This window comes from Pinus tabuliformis, chromosome 1_2 (assembly GCF_031772625.1).
Source record: "Pinus tabuliformis cultivar Carrire ecotype Pingquan chromosome 1_2, CPIR1, whole genome shotgun sequence".
Lineage (NCBI taxonomy): Eukaryota > Viridiplantae > Streptophyta > Pinopsida > Pinales > Pinaceae > Pinus > Pinus tabuliformis.
Window position 1 is genome coordinate 1,076,116,751 of NC_142298.1, and position 19,381 is coordinate 1,076,136,131.

The 19,381-nt window shown below is 38.2% G+C and overlaps 1 protein-coding gene across 1 annotated transcript in view; it reads left to right on the forward strand.

The window, feature by feature from the left end:
- The window catches only part of LOC149209861 (DNA (cytosine-5)-methyltransferase DRM2-like), a 212,329-nt gene that overhangs the window by 151,194 nt on the left and 41,754 nt on the right, over positions 1-19,381 (forward strand). The window contains exon 13 of the mRNA XM_089398780.1: positions 14,706-14,821. Within this exon, the coding sequence (XP_089254906.1) occupies positions 14,706-14,821 (116 nt within the window). The remainder of the gene's footprint in view (positions 1-14,705; positions 14,822-19,381) is intronic.

The window sequence follows — 19,381 nt, forward strand, 5'->3', positions numbered from 1 at the left end:
TATTGTGTCATGTCAACAACATATAACAACCTGTCCATGTGTCATCATGACATGCTGCCATGTGACATTTGGTGTTCCTTAACCCATGTGTCATCACTACATTGAACTACCTACATAGGGTGGACACATAAGATACCTAACCACAACCGACTGGGGAAAATCCTAAAAAGGCCTTTTCTACAAAATATGGATCTGAATTTGTCAGCTGATGGGAATAATTCATGGTGGTGGCAACTAATAAAATCTCATTTGGGTTCTATCAGACACATTTGAATCTGGGAAAGTGTGGAAGGACCACTTTTCCAAAATGTGGATTCCAGATGAACAGATTTGTCATAATATGGGAACAATTCACGGTGACAACAATTAAAAATAATCAGATCTCCATTTTTTCAAATACATCTGGATGTGAATAACCTTGAACAAAAAATTCCTCAAAAAGTTGTATTTCTGGAATCTTGACCCACTTTATTAATTTCACGTCATCCTGGACATGTAGGCACCACATCAACTTCTTTCCATGTCATCACATGACTTTGGCATGCAATATTAACATGCTGCATCATCTTGATCTGTCATTCATGCCACATCACCATATTATGTCATCATGCCCCATCATCTACCACATCATACTTGAATTTGTTGTTTGAATAGGGAAAATGAGGAAAGAAGGAAAAACATTTATTTATACATTGACCAAGAAAAGCATATAACTGATTGGAAAAATGAATTCACACACACAAGTAACTACACAAGATTTACGTGGTAAAAACTTGATAGGGTGTCAAGGAAACTTCCACGGGGCAAGGGATTGGATTCTCTATTCAATCAGTAATGATTCTGCATACAATAGTTCGGGCATTCATCAGTTTTATATGAGCCTCCTCAGTTACATAACCGATGTTTCAGTATAAAACTAACTTGTTACTAATTAACATAATGAGTTACCCAAATTTACATAATTAGTTGTCAAACTTCCAACAAAATCCACCTTGACAACAATTTTCCTAATCCCTTGCCCATGCCCATTCATCATCCTTTTTGCAAGCCAAGAGAAGCTAAACACCATCGCAGCTTCGTTACTGTAACTTGCTTTGTGAATATGTCTGCATAATTCTGTCGCATATGGACCTTTTGAAGAGCTACTTTTCCGCCATCAATCACATGTCTCTGAAAATGATACCTTACATCAATGTGCTTGGTTCTGTTGTGATAAGCAGGTTTTGTAGTCAACTGAATAGCACTTTGACTGTCACAAAGTACATTCACTTTCTCCTGCGTCCTTCCAATCTCATCAAGCAGACCCTTTAACCAGATTGCTTCTTTACTGGCATCTGAAGCAGCTATATATTCATCTTCGGTAGTGGACAATGCAACTGTTTCTTGGAGCTTTGACATCCAACTAATTGCTCCACCTGCAAGAGTAAAGACATAACATGTAGTAGATCTTCTTTTGTCCAAATCACCTGCATAATCATCATCTACATATCCGCAGACTAATCCTTCACTACCACTAAAGATGATGCAATGGTCACTTGTGTCTCGTAGATATCAAAGCACCCATTTCACTGCTCACCAATGTTCTTCTCCTAGATTTGCCATGAACTTGCTGACAACTCCAACTGCATGTGAAATGTCAGGTCTTGTAGATACCATCTGTAAAGTTTTGTAGATGTTCTATGCTAAGAGCAATTTCACTTTTCTCACAGCAATCATACAAGTAGATAAGCAAAATGCAGATAGAACATATAAGCAGATCTTACAGAAGACAAATCAGAAACAAGAAAAATGAATGTGTTCGTTTCGGCGGTCAACAAGATGCTTCAACCAGCAAAGTCTCCTTTGGTCAGCCAGCCCAGCATGTGTCACAACAACCCTCCTGGTAGCTCGTACTTTTAGGATGAGAGAGGAAGATGTGAGTTGTGATGTGCTCAAATTCTCTCCAACTTTTCCTGTATATATATATCCATCAATGAGGGTGTGTGACACATCTGTTGGGCATGTGAGCCTACATTACAAAACTGGCTGACCTTGCACATATAATTTATTAAGAATAATAAATTCAAAATATAAGTTCTGCTCATCGGATTAAGACTATTTTTATATGGATTTTACACCTCTCAGAAAGAGGAATCCAACAAAAATATTAGCCTCTTAATATGAGCATCAGAACATGGAGTTTGGACCTAGTTGTCCAATTTTAACACTCCCTCTCAACTAGGGAGAACTCCATCTATTAGTGCAATTAACATCGTGAGTCATACCGCCGAAACTTGCTTTGCTGGCTTCTTTATTTCAGAACAGAAGTGGGTCAGTCACAAAGACATCATTCCCCGACTAACATAATCAGTCCAGAGGTCCCAGACCTCACAAATCTTGATCCCAGATCAAGTGGTTGGACCATGCCATCCTAGATAGAGAGTACGGCAATCTCTGATGCGTCCATCAGTCTTTGCTAATAGTCTCTAGCTTTTCCACACCTCATTGGCCAAATGAGAGGTACTTCCCATGAGCCCTGAACTCAATGGGTAGGATGCATACGGGGCACAGATTAAATGAGTGGCGAACCAGCTCAATAATCACAAGGGTGGGGCAGAAGCATTATGAGTGCTTATAGCTCCGAGAAGCTATCCCCAAAGCCCCCCAGAGCTCCCAGAGCTCATCGTCCAACAGGACCCACATCATAGGGTATTTCCACGACACCAAGACTCTCACGGAAGGTTAGGAACTTGACCTTCCCCAGGGGCTTAGTGAGAATATCCGTGACCTGCTCATCAGTTCCTATATGATCGAGCCTTACGGCGCCTCGCTGTACCATATCCCGGATAAAGTGGTACCTGATATCAATATGCTTGGATCGGTCGTGGAACACAGGATTCTCAGTCATACGAATCCCACTCTGATTATCACAGAGTATTACAATGGTATCTAGCACATGTTGGAACAGCTCACTAAAGAGCTTCCTCAACCAAACTGCTTCACAACAGGCCATACTAGCAGCAATGTATTCGGCCTCCGCGGTGCTCAAAGCCACCGACTTCTGCTTCCTGCTCATCCATGAGATCGAAGCAGAACCAAGATTGAAACAGCATCCAGATGTGCTCTTATGATCCACCACACTGCCAGCCCAATCGGCATCAGTATATCCCCGGAGTATCACACTCCCGGCAGTGTATTTCAGCCCATGGTTTATCGTGCCCCGAAGATATCTCAAAAGATTCTTGGCACCAACCCAGTGAAAATGATGAGACTCAACCATCTGTTGACTCAAAGTATTCACTGCAAAACATATGTCCGGACGGGTGTTCACTAAGAACATCAAAGCTCCTATGAGTTGACGATACTCAGTAGGATTGGCCAAGATAGGCCCTACAGTGCTGCCACTCAACTTCTTAAAGTTGAGTTCCATTGGTGTCGACACGGACTTACAGTCCACCATCCCAAATCTTTCCAGAAGCTTCACAATATACTTTCCTTGAGAAAGGAAAATCTCTCCAGGTCTCTGCCAGACCTCCAGGCCTAGGAAATAGTGCATCAGTCCTAGGTCTTTCATCTCGAACTCAGCAGCAAGCTCCCTCTTGCATTGATGAATGAGAGGGTCATCACCTGTCAGGAAGAGGTCGTCCACATACAGCACTAGAATGAGAGGCTTTCCTTTGTCAACCTTAAAGTAAAGGTTTGGATCAGCATTGCTTCGAGTGAAGCCCAGCTTCATCAAGTAACTATCCATCCTCTCATACCAAGCTCTGGGTGCTTGCTTTAACCCATAGAGGGCTTTCTTCAACCTGCAGACATAAGTGTCTTGATCTTGAACTTCAAATCCCAGAGGTTGTTCTGCATACACCTCTTCCTTTATTGCACCATGCAGAAAAGCGGTCTTGACATCCATCTGATGAAGACTCCATCCTTGCGTAGCAGCAAGGGCTATGATGGATCGGATGGTGGTATATCGAGCCACAGGTGCAAATATATCGTCATAGTCAATTCCTTCCTTTTGAGAGAAGGGGAAGGATCAATAGGGTCCATTGGCCCTTCAACATCAGGCATAGTCTCATCCTGGGGTTCTTCCAGATTTCCAGGTCTTTCTTCATGGTTTTCTTCAGATCTAGGAAGATCTACTACTTTCTTCAGGGAAGCATCTTCGTCAAAAGTGACATCATGGCTTATCTCTACTTCCCTTTGACCAGGTACATAGACTCTATATGCCTTAGAAGTCTCACTGTAGCCCACAAACATTCCTTTCGTCCCAGTAGCATCCAGCTTACTTCTCTTTTCTTTCGGCACATGAAAATAGACAGGACATCCAAAAATTCTAAAATGTGAGACATCAGGTTTCTTACCAGAGAAAACCTCTTCGGGAGTTTTGGAGTCCAAAGCAGAATGAGGGCATCGGTTTTGAATGTACACAGCAGTATTTGCAGCTTCTCCCCACAGAAACTTTGGAAGACCCTGGTCACATAGCATGGCACAGGAAGCTTCCACAATAGTCCTATTCTTACGTTCAGCAACACCATTCTGCTCAGGAGTATATGCAGTGGTAGTCTCCCTCTTAATGCCAGCTTCTCTGCAAAAGTCTTTGAACTCATTTGACTCATATTTAGTGCCATTGTCAGTCCTCAAAATCTTGATCTTCTTTCCGGTCATATTTTCCACCAAGGCTTTGAAGGTACGGAACCACATGAAAGCCTCATCCTTCTTCTTCAAGAAGTATATCTAGGTTTTGCGAGAGAAGTCATCAGTAAATGTCATATAGTAAGAACATCCCCCCAGGGATGTTACAGGCAACATACCGGAAAGATCAGAATGGACCAGTTGCAATATCTCAGATGTCTTTGTGACACTTGAGGGGAAAGGTCCCCTTGTATGTTTTCCTTCAGCACAGCCCTTACATACACCTTTATGATTATTTCCAAAATCACGTTGCTCATGTCCATGATCTTATCCATCATCATGCTGCCCTTCATGTCCATGATCATCATGTACATCATCATCATGTTGCTGCCATGACAGATGGCATTCTATCACTGTTGTTCATTGTGATAGGGCTGCTATAGGTAAGCCATTTTATCACTGTAGATTATGCTTAGAGTGCAGTAAACACAGTCATCACTTAAATACTCTCCAACATGATCACATCAATGCTAAGACTGAGATAGCAACTACAGGATTACTATGATCTCAATTAGACCCAGACAGTGAGGATAGTAAGGGCACAAAAACACTTATGTATATGCCGACAGTAATAGCACAGACTTCATGCTAATGTTGTAACCTTATCCGCAGTCCTTTCTCCTTCATCCATCCATGATCTACAAAGTATGAGATCTGAGATTCATCTTTAATGCTGCGTCCTTATCAAATTAGATCATGTACCTGAGATTTTGCCATGACTGCACCTAATGCCCAACCGAGGTGCAGTCAAGCCCTAATGTGAATCTTCTTCTGTTTGCGGATATGAGAAGTCTGTCTCTCCTTAACTGCGTATACCTGTAACTGCTCTTCAAAACATCAAAATTATTTGAGTTCGTATGACTGTCTCCATGACTGCACATAGGGTCTTACTGTGGCTACATTAACTGTGTATAAAAGTTTCCATGGACAACGTAATGCTGTGCGTATTGCCTTCATTATAGTGTATGGACAGCGTAATGTTGTGCGTATATATTGCCTCCATTACAACTGCGTGATGCTATGCGTATATACAAATGAGGATTTCGGAGAGCGTATTATATGTCTACGTGCTACAGCATAAACCACGCTGCCAGATCTAGGGCTTGCGTGATATATATGTGTCTACGCATCTTTGCCTCCATCCTGACTGCGTTCCAATAAATATCTTCATTCCCCGTATTATATGATTGTGATATATGACAGCGTTCCAAGTGCGTGGTCTCCACATGTTTCTTCAGAATGTATTTCAGCGTATATGAATATATATATGTGACATGACCTGTGCATTAGAGTTGTGACTGGCATATTAGCTCCAGCGTATACGTGACCTTCATTGACTGCGTGTAATTCTTTTCAGCTGTTCTATATACCAGACTGCGGCTCCATATATAACTGCGGTTAACTACGTTTCCATATATAACTGCGGCTCACTGCGGCTTCATGTTATGCATGCGACTCTACCTGCGGTTCTTCCGTGCTTGTTATCACTGCGGCTACATGCTAATATGTTAGCAGCTTCTGCAATGGGGACCGAGAAAAATTTGGCGACCTCGTCGAACGTAAGAGACTCATCCCAACTGATTTGCTGGGGATCCGTCCCAAGCTTTGCCATGTGACGATTCGTAACCGACTCCTGAGGCATATATCTTCTTTAATTCAAGTCGATTGCCCTCCAAATGTTTAGATACCTGCGAACCCCACTTCCTTCACTGCCCACAATGGATTTCGCAGATTCCTTTCTTGCCCAGTTTGGATGTGTTGAGTTAAAGCCTGAACCCAAATTCAATGCAACTATTGGACGCATAGAACGTGAAGAATTTGAGGGGAGAGTGAAGCCTGCGTGTGCCTTGCAATCACGCGAATCCGTTTAACTCCGAATTCGTTGAACACGTAATGCACGGTTTTATGCGAACAAAATCCGGAAAACTGGAGACGTCCGTCGCGGTTGTATAACGAAAACAGACGATCAACTGTTTTGTGCATTAAATTTCGATGTGTTTCGACCAGGTAGATCGTACGCTCAGAGTGATTAGGCTATTTTGTATGGTGATATTATATATAACTGCGTTCCAATATATATATATATATATGACAGCATGGCATATACATAATTTCCTGCATGATGTATCATGAAGTGCGTATATACTTCCTGCGTGACTGTATGCTGTGCATAATTAAGGTGTCATATATATCGTGAATGTTGTGCTTCCTTTATGACTGTATCATACGTAATGACCTCTTCATAATTGCAGCTTGATCACTGTGGCACCCAAGACTGCGTATGAGTCTTCATGACCAGCGTATAGGGTTTCATATTGCTGTAATTTAGGGCATCATCTGCCTGAGAGCTAGGGCATCATCTAGGCCAGCGTATTCTATGATCTCTCCTTCTCCAAAAACCCAAGACGTGGAGAGGAGGAGATCACTCAAGAATCCATTTTCTTCGATGATGATTGCTATAGATAGAGTTTGTCTTCACCTCAGCTCCGATACCATGTAAAGTTTTGTAGATGTTCTATGCTAAGAGCAATTTCACTTTTCTCACAGCAATCATACAAGTAGATAAGCAAAATGCAGATAGAACATATAAGCAGATCTTACAGAAGACAAATCAGAAACAAGAAAAATGAATGTGTTCGTTTCGGCGGTCAACACGATGCTTCAACTAGCAAAGTCTCCTTTGGTCAGCCAACCCAGCATGTGTCACAACAACCCTCCTGGTAGCTCGTACTTTTAGGATGAGAGAGGAAGATGTGAGTTGTGATGTGTTCAAATTCTCTCCAACTTTTCCTGTATATATATATCCATCAATGAGGGTGTGTGACACATGTGTTGGGCATGTGAGCCTACATTACAAAACTGGCTGACCTTGCACATATAATTTATTAAGAATAATAAATTCAAAATATAAGTTCTGCTCATCGGATTAAGACTATTTTTATATGGATTTTACACCTCTCAGAAAGAGGAATCCAACAAAAATATTAGCCTCTTAATCTGAGCATCAGAACATGGAGTTTGGAACTAGTTGTCCAATTTTAACACCATCGCATACATTAAGTTGTCTATGGCATTTGCATATGCTAAATGAGACATATACTACTTTTCTTCATCTGTTCTAGGACTCAAAATCGAAGAAAGCTTAAAATGGGAAGCTAATGGAACATTAACAGGTTTCACATTGTTCATACAAAAATTTTCAAGTACTTTCTCCACATACTGCTGTGATAACCAAAGCTTACCATTTTTCCTATCTTTGTGTATCTCCATGCCCAAGATATGTTTTGTTGCTGCAAGATCCTTCATATCAAACGTCCTAGAGAGTTGAGCCTTTAACCTGTTGATCTCTTCCTTGCTTTTGTTTGCAATAAGCATATCATCAACATAAAAAGATAAGATAATGAATATGCCATTGAAACTTTTGAAGTATACACAATGATCACACTCATTTCTTATAAAGTTCTGGCTCACCATGAAGGAATCAAACTTCTTGTACCATTGTCTGGGAGACTGCCTCAGACCATACAATGATTTCTTGAGCTTGCAAACTAATCTTGCACTGAGGCCTTGTACAAAACCTTCTAGCTATTCCATATATATCTCTTCATTCAAATCGTCATGTAGAAAATCTATTTTAACATCTAACTATTCCAACTAAAGGTTAAGTAATGCAGTTAGTGCCAACACAGTATGAATAGAAACAAGTTTTACAACTCGAGAAAAAATCTCATGAAAGTCTATACCTTCAACTTGAGAATACCCTTTCGCTACCAGTCTTGCCTTATACCTTTCGATACTTCCATCAACTTTCCGTTTCAATTTGAAAACGCACTTGCATCCAACAACACTTCTCCCTTCAGGAAGTTCTACAAGATCCCATGTATTTTTCTTGGCTAAGGAATCCATTTCTTCTTTCATAGCCGTTTTCTATTTTTCGCTATCTGTATCATCTACTACTTCCTGATAAGAACAAGGTTCCCCATCTTCAGTAATGAAGCATAATCTTCATACCTTTTGGGAGTTTTTCTTTCCCTTGTAGACCTTCTTAGAGTGACCGGTTGCTAAACTGGTTCAGAAACTTGAACTGGTTCAAAAACTTTTATAGCTTCCTTTGTATCTTCAACACCTTTTTCTCCAGAAGTCTCTCCTTCCGTTTGACTGTCATCAAAAGGTCTAGCCTCCAACTGAACTTGTTGATTTGGCGATACATGTTCCTATTCAATTCTTTCAACATTTGATTTTAAAAGAGAAGATTCATCAAATGTTACATCTCTACTAATGACTATTTTCCGCAATGTAGGATCCCACAACTTGTATCCTTTCACTGCATAGTCATACGCAACAAAGACATAACATTTCGATTTTGGATCTAATTCTGAACGCTGCTTTTTAGGAATAAGAGAATAAGCATCACAACCAAATATCCTTAAATGTGAATAATCACAAGAATGACCTGTCCAAACTTCTTCAGGAATTTTACAATTAATTGTTATTGAAGGTGATCTATTAACTAAATAACAAGCAGTAGATACTGCTTCTACCCACAACTCCTTTTGCAAGTTAGCATTGCTGATCATGCTTCTGGCTCTTTCCATAAGAGTCTGATTCATACGTTCAGCAACACCATTTTGCTGAGGAGTATAAAGAACAATTTTGTGTCTAATAATTCCCTCATCCTTATAGTATTGTTCAAATTCAATTGAAGTGTTGAAAATGCAACAAGATGATGGATCTTAGTGGAAAGGAGTCGCCTTCACTAAGTGGGCCCGCAGGCTATTTTTGGTGCAAAGTCTATTTTTAGACTATATCTATTTTTAGACATATGGATCATGGTCTATGAGTTGTAGGATGTTGTTTATGGATGATTGGTCATGTTGGAAAAAATAGATGGACTTCTATTTTTGGTTCACAACGGAGTGATCAGAGTCTATTTTTAGACTGCCAAGCTAAAAATAGAAAAATCAAATATTATTAGCCCTTAGTAATATTTGGACTCTAAACATGATATTATTCTCTTGGAGCACTTCAGTTCGAGCTACGGATGTGGCACATGCAACTGACAAAGGGAATCACGTGGTTTCTTATGTGTTAGTTGAGTTATTGCATGGAGGACTTCAGTTAGAACTCATGCATGTGAATTCTGTGGAGTTGATGGAGTTGTGTTCAGTTTGACTTAGTTGAACTAGTTTTATTTAGTCTAACTAAAGAATACAATAGTGATGAGTTGTGTGAATTGATTGTTAATTAATTCAATAATTATTAACTCATAATGCAACTGAAGAATACATCAGTTAACTCAGTGCATGGACAGTTCAACAGAGACAAGTGTTAGAGTTAAGTGAAAGGGTGAGTTGTGACTATCGGTTGTGCATGAGATTTTGCACATGCATGGATTGATTAATGCCAATTATGATTGTGCAATGTGGGCCAATATCAAGGTAATTGTAGCTTGTGCTCACGTGATTCTCTTGCAGGATTGTGCATTGGAGGCAGGCAAAGTAGCGGAGGAACTTTGAACCTGTGGATTGTTCGGATCTGAGCTACTTTTGTGTGTAATAGGTGGAGATAGTGCTGGATGCTTGTGAGGAGTATTGTACTATGTATTGTTACATGTTATTAATCATTAATATACAGATAGTGTGGGGTTTTTAGCTGTAAGCTTTCCTCGGGTTACATACTGTGTTAATGTGTGCATGCGATTGATGTTTCATTGTTTTTAATGCTGCTAAATTGATGATCAACGTAGAGGAGGTTATGTATTATGCATGTATTCCACAATAGTGTATAATCGGGATAATATCTGTTGAATAAGTGTTTATTATTCAAAATTTTCTACATGAAGTGTACTCACCACCATTGTCAGTTCTTAAACATTTAATAGATTTGCCTATTTTTTTCTCTACCATTGCTTTAAATTATTTAAAGACATTGAATATGTAAACTTTCTTTTTTAGCATAAAGACCTAAACTTTATGGGAGATCATTAATAAACGTTAAAAAATATAGAGCACCTCCATATGATACAACAGGGGATGGTCCCCACAGATCAGAATGAATATAGTCTAAAATATCTTTACTGTTATGATTTCTAGCTTTAATTCTCTGTTTACACTGTTTTCCATACACACAATGTTTACAGAAATCTAAATTCAAAGATTTTAGATCGGGAAGAGATTTACGTTTCATCAAAATTTGAAGACCTTTCTCGCTCATGTGACCCAATCGTTGATGCCATAGATGAGTACCTGCTTCTTCCTTTTCTAATGCAATTGCTGCTTCACTGACCTGAGTACTTCCTTTTAACCTATAAAGATTTCCGATCTTTTCTGCGTTCATAACCACTAGGGCTCCTTTAAAGACTTTCAGCACGCCATTCTGACCTGTAAAATTATAACCATCCGAATCCAACACTCCCAAAGTAATCAAAGTTTTCTTCAAATTAGGTACATGTCTAACACTAGTTAATGTTCTAACTATGTTATCATACATCTTAATCCTGATATTTCCCATCCCAACAGTCTGACATGACACAGTATTACCCATAAACACAGAAATACCATTTACATTTTCATACGAAGTAAACCAATTTCTGTGTGGACACATTTGATGAAAAGCACTAGAGTCTAATAGCCAGCTTTCTAAACCCTGAGAGAATTACATTCAGGTGAAGTTTCATCTATCATACATAATTCTTCAGCAGATAAAACTTCATCTATCATACCTGAATCGAAATGATTCGCTTCCTTCTTCGGGTTATCAGATTCTTTTCTTTTCCAATAGTGTTTCTTCAGGTCCAATTTTATTGCAGTGCCAACATTTTGCCTTACACTTCTTTCCCTTTGATTTAGATCTAGAAGACCCCCTTGTCTTTTCTCCTCTTTCCTTTGACCGTCCTCTAGCTATCATGACTTCTGATGCAGCTGTTTTAGTATTGGATTTCCTTCGTACTTCTTTAGACAAGAAAGCTCCTACGACTGATTCAAACTTCAAAGAATCAACAGTGCTCAAGATGATTGAAGTTACAAAGTGATCCCATGATTTGGGCAGAGAACACAACAAGGTCATGGCTTTATCTTCCTCCTGAATTTTAACTTCCATATCTATTAATTGGCATATAAGTGTATTAAAAACATTCAAATGTTCTGCAACTTTTGAACCCTCTTTCATTCAAAGATAGTACAGTTGTCTTTTCAGATAAATTCTATTGGTTAACGACTTCGTGATATAGAGTTTTTCCAGTTTTTTCCATAATCCTGAAGTTGTACTCTATTCAACAATGTTGAAGAGAACCTCATCTGCTAGGCATAACCTGATGGTACTGAGAGCTCGGGCATCCAATTCCTCCCAGTCCGAATCAGTCATGGTTGCAGGTTTCTTAGTTTCCCCACCCAATGCCTTGTGCAACCCTTGTTGCACAAGTTTATCCCTAACCTTCAGTTTCCAAAGAGCAAAATTGCTCTCGCCGGTGAATTTCTCCACCTCGAATTTTGCATTCGACATCTTGGCCAATTTTTTCTAGGGTTTCAATCTTCAGACTTTCAACTAGGGTTTATATTTTTCATTAAAAAAAAAAAACTTCAACAGATTTTTCCAAACCCAAACCCTTGTTTTCCAAACCCTTTGATTTAAAAAAAAACTTTGATTTATATGATTTTCTTTCCTCCAACTTTGAACAAATCCACCGCTTTAAGAAAAAAAAACCTGATTTTTATTTCAATTTGTTGTTTTTGTTTTTCTCATAAAAAAAATTTCTACTGAAAAACAAAAATCCACTAATTTTTTTCCAAACCAATTTATTTTTTTGGAAACTTTGATTTTTTTTTTCAGATACCTGGATTCATGACAATGTCCAATGTTAATAATGGTGGCAGGGACAACGTTTGCGGCAAAATTTCTCAAGCGTCAGAATTTCTCAAGCATTCCAGCACGTAGAGATCACGGTCCTCCTCTCACACAGGTCTAGCAACATCCTATCATGCAGGTCTAGCAGTGCAGAGTTTCTCTTGCACGCTCTCCAGCAACTACAAGCCAGCAATAGGCAGAGTCCTTGAGATTTTTGGTCGCAGGAAACACCACAGACCATGGATTTCTCTTGCATGCAAACTGGTCAATTTTTTGTCAACACGCAACAATGGTGTAGGGTTAACATGTAGCAATGCTAAACATGCAACACGGTCAACACGCAGCATGGTCAACATTGGTCTTTACATCCCGCAATGATGTTTGCAGGCAGGCTCGTCATCCTCTCCTTCAGGCAGGCAGAAGGGCTTCTCCATGCACCGTCTTTCCCTTTACGCAACAGCAAGTTTCCACGCTCTCTCACATGCAACAATGGCCACCCTCAGCCATGCTTCACAGGAAGACTTCAACAACGAATTCTCTCCCTCACGCATAGGTAGATTTTAGCAATGAGTTCTCTCCCTTATGCACGCGTAGATTTCAGTGACGAGTTCTCCCCCTCATGCACAGACAGATTGCTCCGATACCATTTGTTGTTCAAATAGGGAAAATGAGGAAAGAAGAAGAAACATTTAGTTATACATTGAACAAGAAAAGCATATAACTAATAGGAAAACTAAATTCACACACACAAGTAACTATATAGGATTTACGTGGTAAAACCTTGACAGGGTGTCAAAGAAACATCCACGGAGCAAGGGATTAGATTCTCTATTCAATCAGTAATGATTCTCCATACGATAGTTTGGGCATTCATCAATTTTATATGAGCTTCGTTAATTACATAACCGATGTTTCGGTATAAAACTAACTTATTACTAATTAACATAATGAGTTACCCAACTTTACATAATTAGTTATCAAGCTTCCAATAGAATTTAAGTGGCTCTACATGTCTCCATGTGTTATACCATGCTGGCATTTGTATCCGTGTTTTTCATAAAAATCACAATTTAAATAATTTTTAGATCTCTCGACTTTTGGATTTTTCAATAGACAACTTCTGGTTATCCGGATTCTGTGGAGCTTATTGCGTGGGAAAGGTACATGGTTAAATACCATTGACATAATCTACACACATTCATTGAATGCAAAGAACAAGGTATTAATCTTGTAAGGAATGGTAGGTGGAGACCCGACTCTCCCACTATGGAACATGTTGTATATCTAAGTGATATAACCATATATTTGAATTGTTGACTATGACAGACCTCCAAGACAGCTTGTGAAAGAACCTATCAAGTCTTTCTTGAAGGCTGGCGGATCCTTTTGTTGAGTGGAATATGTATACAAATCCACTAGTTGACTATAATCTTATATATGTTTAATGCAATAGATCATTTAACTGGTTTCTAATTCATCTTTTTGAACTAGTAATTTTTTAATGAAAACAGTAATTTTAAATTTTAAATCTATCTATCTATAGGAAGAATGTTATCACGACTATTTATATGTGCATCTACACCTACTAGAAACATGAATCGAGATTGATCAAATACAAATTCCAGAGGAATTATATGATATAGGAAAAGTTATTATCCATTTAGCCAAAAGATGAAGTTAATGTGGGAGAAAATCACTTGATCTACCGCAAGCTGTACTGACACATGAGATTGCCCTCTATTTTGTCAAGTGGATTGGCCACCGTTACAACTTATTCCATTTTCATCCCTCTCTCAAAATTCATAACCGTTTGTGATGTAGGGCATAATTAATTAAGATTCAATAATATATGCAACCTAAAACATAAATAATGTTTTTTATTTGCATGTGATCCTTTCCCTCTCCTTGCGGGTGGATAATGTGCGTGGCTCTCTAGGCTTCCATGACATTTTAGATTCTTCTTGAGAAAGAAGAATATAATAGGAACGAACATAGTGAATTTTGAACGTTGTTTAAATAGCTAATCAACTTTAGGTTTCCTCTCTTTTTAGGATGGAGTTAATTTCATTTAAGCTAACCCTCATCCTAACAATTGCTTGTAATATTTGATTTCCCTTTGATTCAATGTAATAATGATCAATATCAATTATAATGTTGAGTGTGAATTCATTGCTTTGATGTTGGATGTGCAGGTATAAACATTCCAGTTCATATAATGATAGAATCAATATGTGATGTTCAACTTACTGGGACTGAGAGTAATGAAAATTTTGAAGTTCCAAATAATAAGCTCCTTCTAAAGAATAAGGTCTGTCCCTCTCTCTCTTTCTCTCTTTGACACACACACCTCATACTCAAAACATAAGCACATATTGCGTACACATCAAATTCACATTTGTTCATCAAAGCATATGACAACAAAGAATGGATAGAAACATAAAAATTATCTCAGACTACATGAATGCTTTGAGAAGGCAAGACCAGACCATCACTAAAAAGATATCTCATCATAAAATGTGCATCTAGCTAATGATCTTGCCACAAGAGCCAAGAAATGAATAAATTCAATTCCTATAATCTAGTGATGTATTTTTTTTATCGATTATGTATGTAACGTTTCTAAAACATCTAGACAACTATTTTCTCACGGATTAGTGTGTATAAGAATTTATGAAATGAACTTGAAGACACAACCTTTTGTTTTATTTCTCGTAAAGTGAAAAGTATTATTTCTCCTCTTGCTGCTTTGATAACTGGCTATAAGTTACTGTTCTATTTTTTCATTTTAAAAATGTTCAAATAGTACCAATGTTATCGGATCTGGATTGGAACTAGCTGAATCAACTGGTCAAACAAGTTTTGAGATGTTTTCGATGGAACCATCTTATCAAATTGGAAATGATTGTTTCCGTACAGAATTGACTGGCTCCATATGGAATTGAATGGTTCCATACAACTCCATATGGGTGCATAGGGGGCCACCAAATTTACTTGAGAAACAGAAAGCAAATAAAATAACTCAAGCCTAAAACCCTAAACCTAATTCTAAACCGTTGCTCTATACATGAGAAAACTTTTCTTATTTGCGTATAATGGTTTAGTTTTGCAGGAATGTAGAAGATGTTATACTTTTTAATCAAAATCTGAATATTTTATGCATATTTTTGGTTGACTGAATTTTGTTTCCAGTGTTTTACCAGTCAGGGTTTTCAGAGTTGACCGGTTTAGTAACTAGTCCTATCTTGATAACATTGGTAGTGCTGACAGGAAATTTCCATTTAGGAATCTTATTTAATTGAAACATTCATTTCATCCCTTTCTAAAACATGGTAATTTTTGTAACGATTTTACATTGGAGACAGAATTATTGAAGCTGATTTTCCATAATGGACACGTGTAGACAATTATTTGTAGGGTGTACCAAAAGCATAACCTTAATTAAATAGCATGATTGTTAAGAGATTTATATCCACATGTGGCACATAATTTGATCATTCAATTAAATCATATTTAAAAATTAAATTGACCTCAAAGATTTGAATATTAATTTTTGAAATTGGACGTGTTACCTTCCCGTTTCTCACCAAATGGAAAAGCCCCATCCAAACATGTGAGACCTCAACGGAAACACAAATAGGCTACCCACTGTCAGTTTGGTAGCTCTATCTCTTGCTTTAGCTAGCTCTCCTCCAACTCAATGGGAAATCCCTAAGGCAGTTAAGTCCAAATGAATGATTATTGAGGTAGCTCTATCTCTTGCTTTAGCTAGCTCTCTTCCAGCTCAAAGGGGAATCCCTAAGGAAGTTAAGTCCAAATGAATGATTATTGAGGAGTGTGCTTGAGGACTTAGGGTAAATCTGGTTTTAGGATTTAGTTATAGCAAGTAAATTTCTAGATTTACACATGTAACTTTCAACCTATTTAAAGATGACAAAACTGGAAGATTTCTTTGGGCTGATAGGAAATCCTAGGTCAAATATGACACTAGATATTACATATTTGCGAACACAAATTTAAATCTAATTTTAGTAGAAATAGGGGTTTGTTAGACTTAAAAGATAATCTGAAATTAATTATTCTCTTCTACAAATTCTCTAATTGTAAACAAGAAATTAACAATAATTTTTTATATTCCTTTTTTTGTGTGGTTGAAACGGTAACCTATTTTTGAGATTGGAAAATCAGATTTGTTACTTCCCAAATTGTTCTTGTTGCTGCAAAATCTAGCGGGCCTAATGCAAAGTATAACTAGGGCCAAATCTTATGGAAAAAAGAGAGTGTTGACACTATAGTGCAAGACCTGACTAGGCATGGCCAAACCTTATGGAAAAAACAGAAAGTGTTGCCACTATCACCTCAGTAGCCTTCCTCCTCTTTAGTGGATTTAAACCACAAGGGAGGCTTCCCTATATCACCTAGAAAGATGCTTTGATGCTATGGCTCAAGGTGATGAATAAAAGGTTTATTGCTGGGTAGAGTACCAACAAAGGCCTAAGATGGCCTATTTATTCTATAGTCAGGCTTGTTGCCACAAAATTTAGCAAACCTTAGAGAGGGAAACCCTACAAGATATAAACTAGACCAAGAGAAAACAATGGGTATTGGCCTATTGTCACCACAGCCAAACCCCTTTACAAATTTTCACCAATGGAAGGAGTCCCAATTTATGTTCAAGTCACCTAAGATAGACATTCTAAGTATGATGTGTGAGGTGACTTGACTAGTACTTCTACATGAAAGACACAACAATGGCTCAAGGCTCCGATGGGAGGCAATTCACTTTCTATCGAGACGCCTAGGGTTACAAGATCTAGAACTAAGGTGTGAATAATGTGTTTAGTGTTGGAATATGCAAAGGTAAATTCCAAGAGAAAAGTTTTTCAATGGTATATACTAGTAAGATCAAGGATCATAAAACTTTTAAGAAATCCCTAAGTTGAAGCAATACAAAACTAGGGTTTCCCTCTTATGGAAAACAACTAGGGAAAGAAAGTTTATGGATGACATTGAAGAGGATGCCTATCAAAAGGATAGGTTTTGTAGCAAATACTATCCTATTGATATTTAGGCTCTCCAATCCACCAAAAACACCTTTACTAGGGATTCACACCAAGCCCTTCTTGGGAAGCTTTACTTTAAATGTGCTGAAATTAGAGAGAGAGAGAGAGAGAAAATTGGATACAAGCATGATTGATCGCCAACTATATGGACCAATCCTTTGTTCCTTGGGTAATTAGAGATTATGATGTGATAGATTTGCCAAAATTTTACTAAGAAGGCCAAAATATTGATGCCCTAGCACCAAAACCTTAAAAAATTAGCTATGGAATGTGATGAGCCCTGGTATTGCATCAAGGATGTTTCAATTTCCAAGGCTCTCAACTTAAATTATCAACCCAGGGTTTGTACAAACTTAGAGGTGACAGTGCTATATGCACAGTAGGTTAAGTTCTACTCATGTCACCCTCAATCATTAGATCAGATCAAGGTATACAGAGACCACTCCTTCAGCTAACTGCAAAGAGAATTTCTACAAAATCACTTCATGACTGCAAGGGAATGAACATGATTCTAACTATAGAAATGAAAATTCCATTCATTAAATGTAAAGACTAATTGTAATTGCATGAAAGGAATAGACTATTCTAGTTGTAGAAATAAACCATGCTACTCTATTTGCACACTACTCAAATCAATATTCTACTTGCATGAATCATTTATCTAATTGCAACTTGCTTGAAAAGGAGGAATTCAATCTTGGTCAAAACTATGGAATTCAAAAAATCTATGTCTAATTGTACTTGTTGTTTTGTGTTTGTAGTGAAGAAAATATAGGGTTGGAGTGGTCTTGGAGTCTCCTTAATCATGAAATTAAATCTTGGGGGCCATTATTCAACTTCAAAATGCAAGATTCAAGTTCTAGGGAAAATCTTGTTGGATTTAGACAGTGCTACAAGACTGCTACAAAAAGTGCTAAAGGAGGCCCTATTTTGCTACAGGAGTGGGTTTGAGAGATTTCTAAGGGTAAGGATGGTCTCTTAAAGGTGGAGGAAGGTGGATGAAGGTGAAAGAATGATGTGGGATCCCTTTTTGCCAAGCCTAGTACCCCTCAGAGGCATATCTTGCACAAATGTTCATACCCACAGTGTCCCTCACTAGCCCTCAAATGGTGATCTCGGTGGCAGAGTTTGAGAGCAGTATGAGGTGTCCACGAGGAGGATGGAATGGTCTAAGTGGATGCGGATGAGTGTGCCCACTCCAATAAGTCAACAATAATCCCTATAGACTAATCAAGTACATGCATTAAATGATCAACACTACAACAAAATAAATCAAAGTGGAAAAGATGAGTTGAATTTTTTTAAGGTCTACTCCATCTTAAAACACATACCTACTCTAATTACCAAATCAATGCTACTAGCTTATAAGTTTCTGAAGGAAAGCATGCAGAAGAGTTACAATCCAAAACTTAACAATTTCCAAGAAATCATAATCACATGTTTTTGGCTTGTTCTTGTAGATACTCTAACCATAGTCACCAGATACGCCGAATTTGAAGCATTAAATTCGAAATTCGGCGTTTTTCAAGGGAAAACGAACATATTCGGCGTTTTTCAAGGGAAATTCGGCGTTTTTCAGACCTTGCAAGGGTTGGTCACCAAGTATCAAGCATTAAACATCACTTTTTTGTGATCAAATCTCCAAATTTTCATTCCCTAGCTCTGCTAGTTATTTCTCTATAAGGCTGATCTGTTATTGGCATGTGTATGTGGGCTAACAAACTGTGGTTGCAGCAGTCATAAAGGTCTGATATTTGGTTTTGAGCTAACAATTGGTGAGTGCAGCTATTGAAAAATTGATCTAGTCT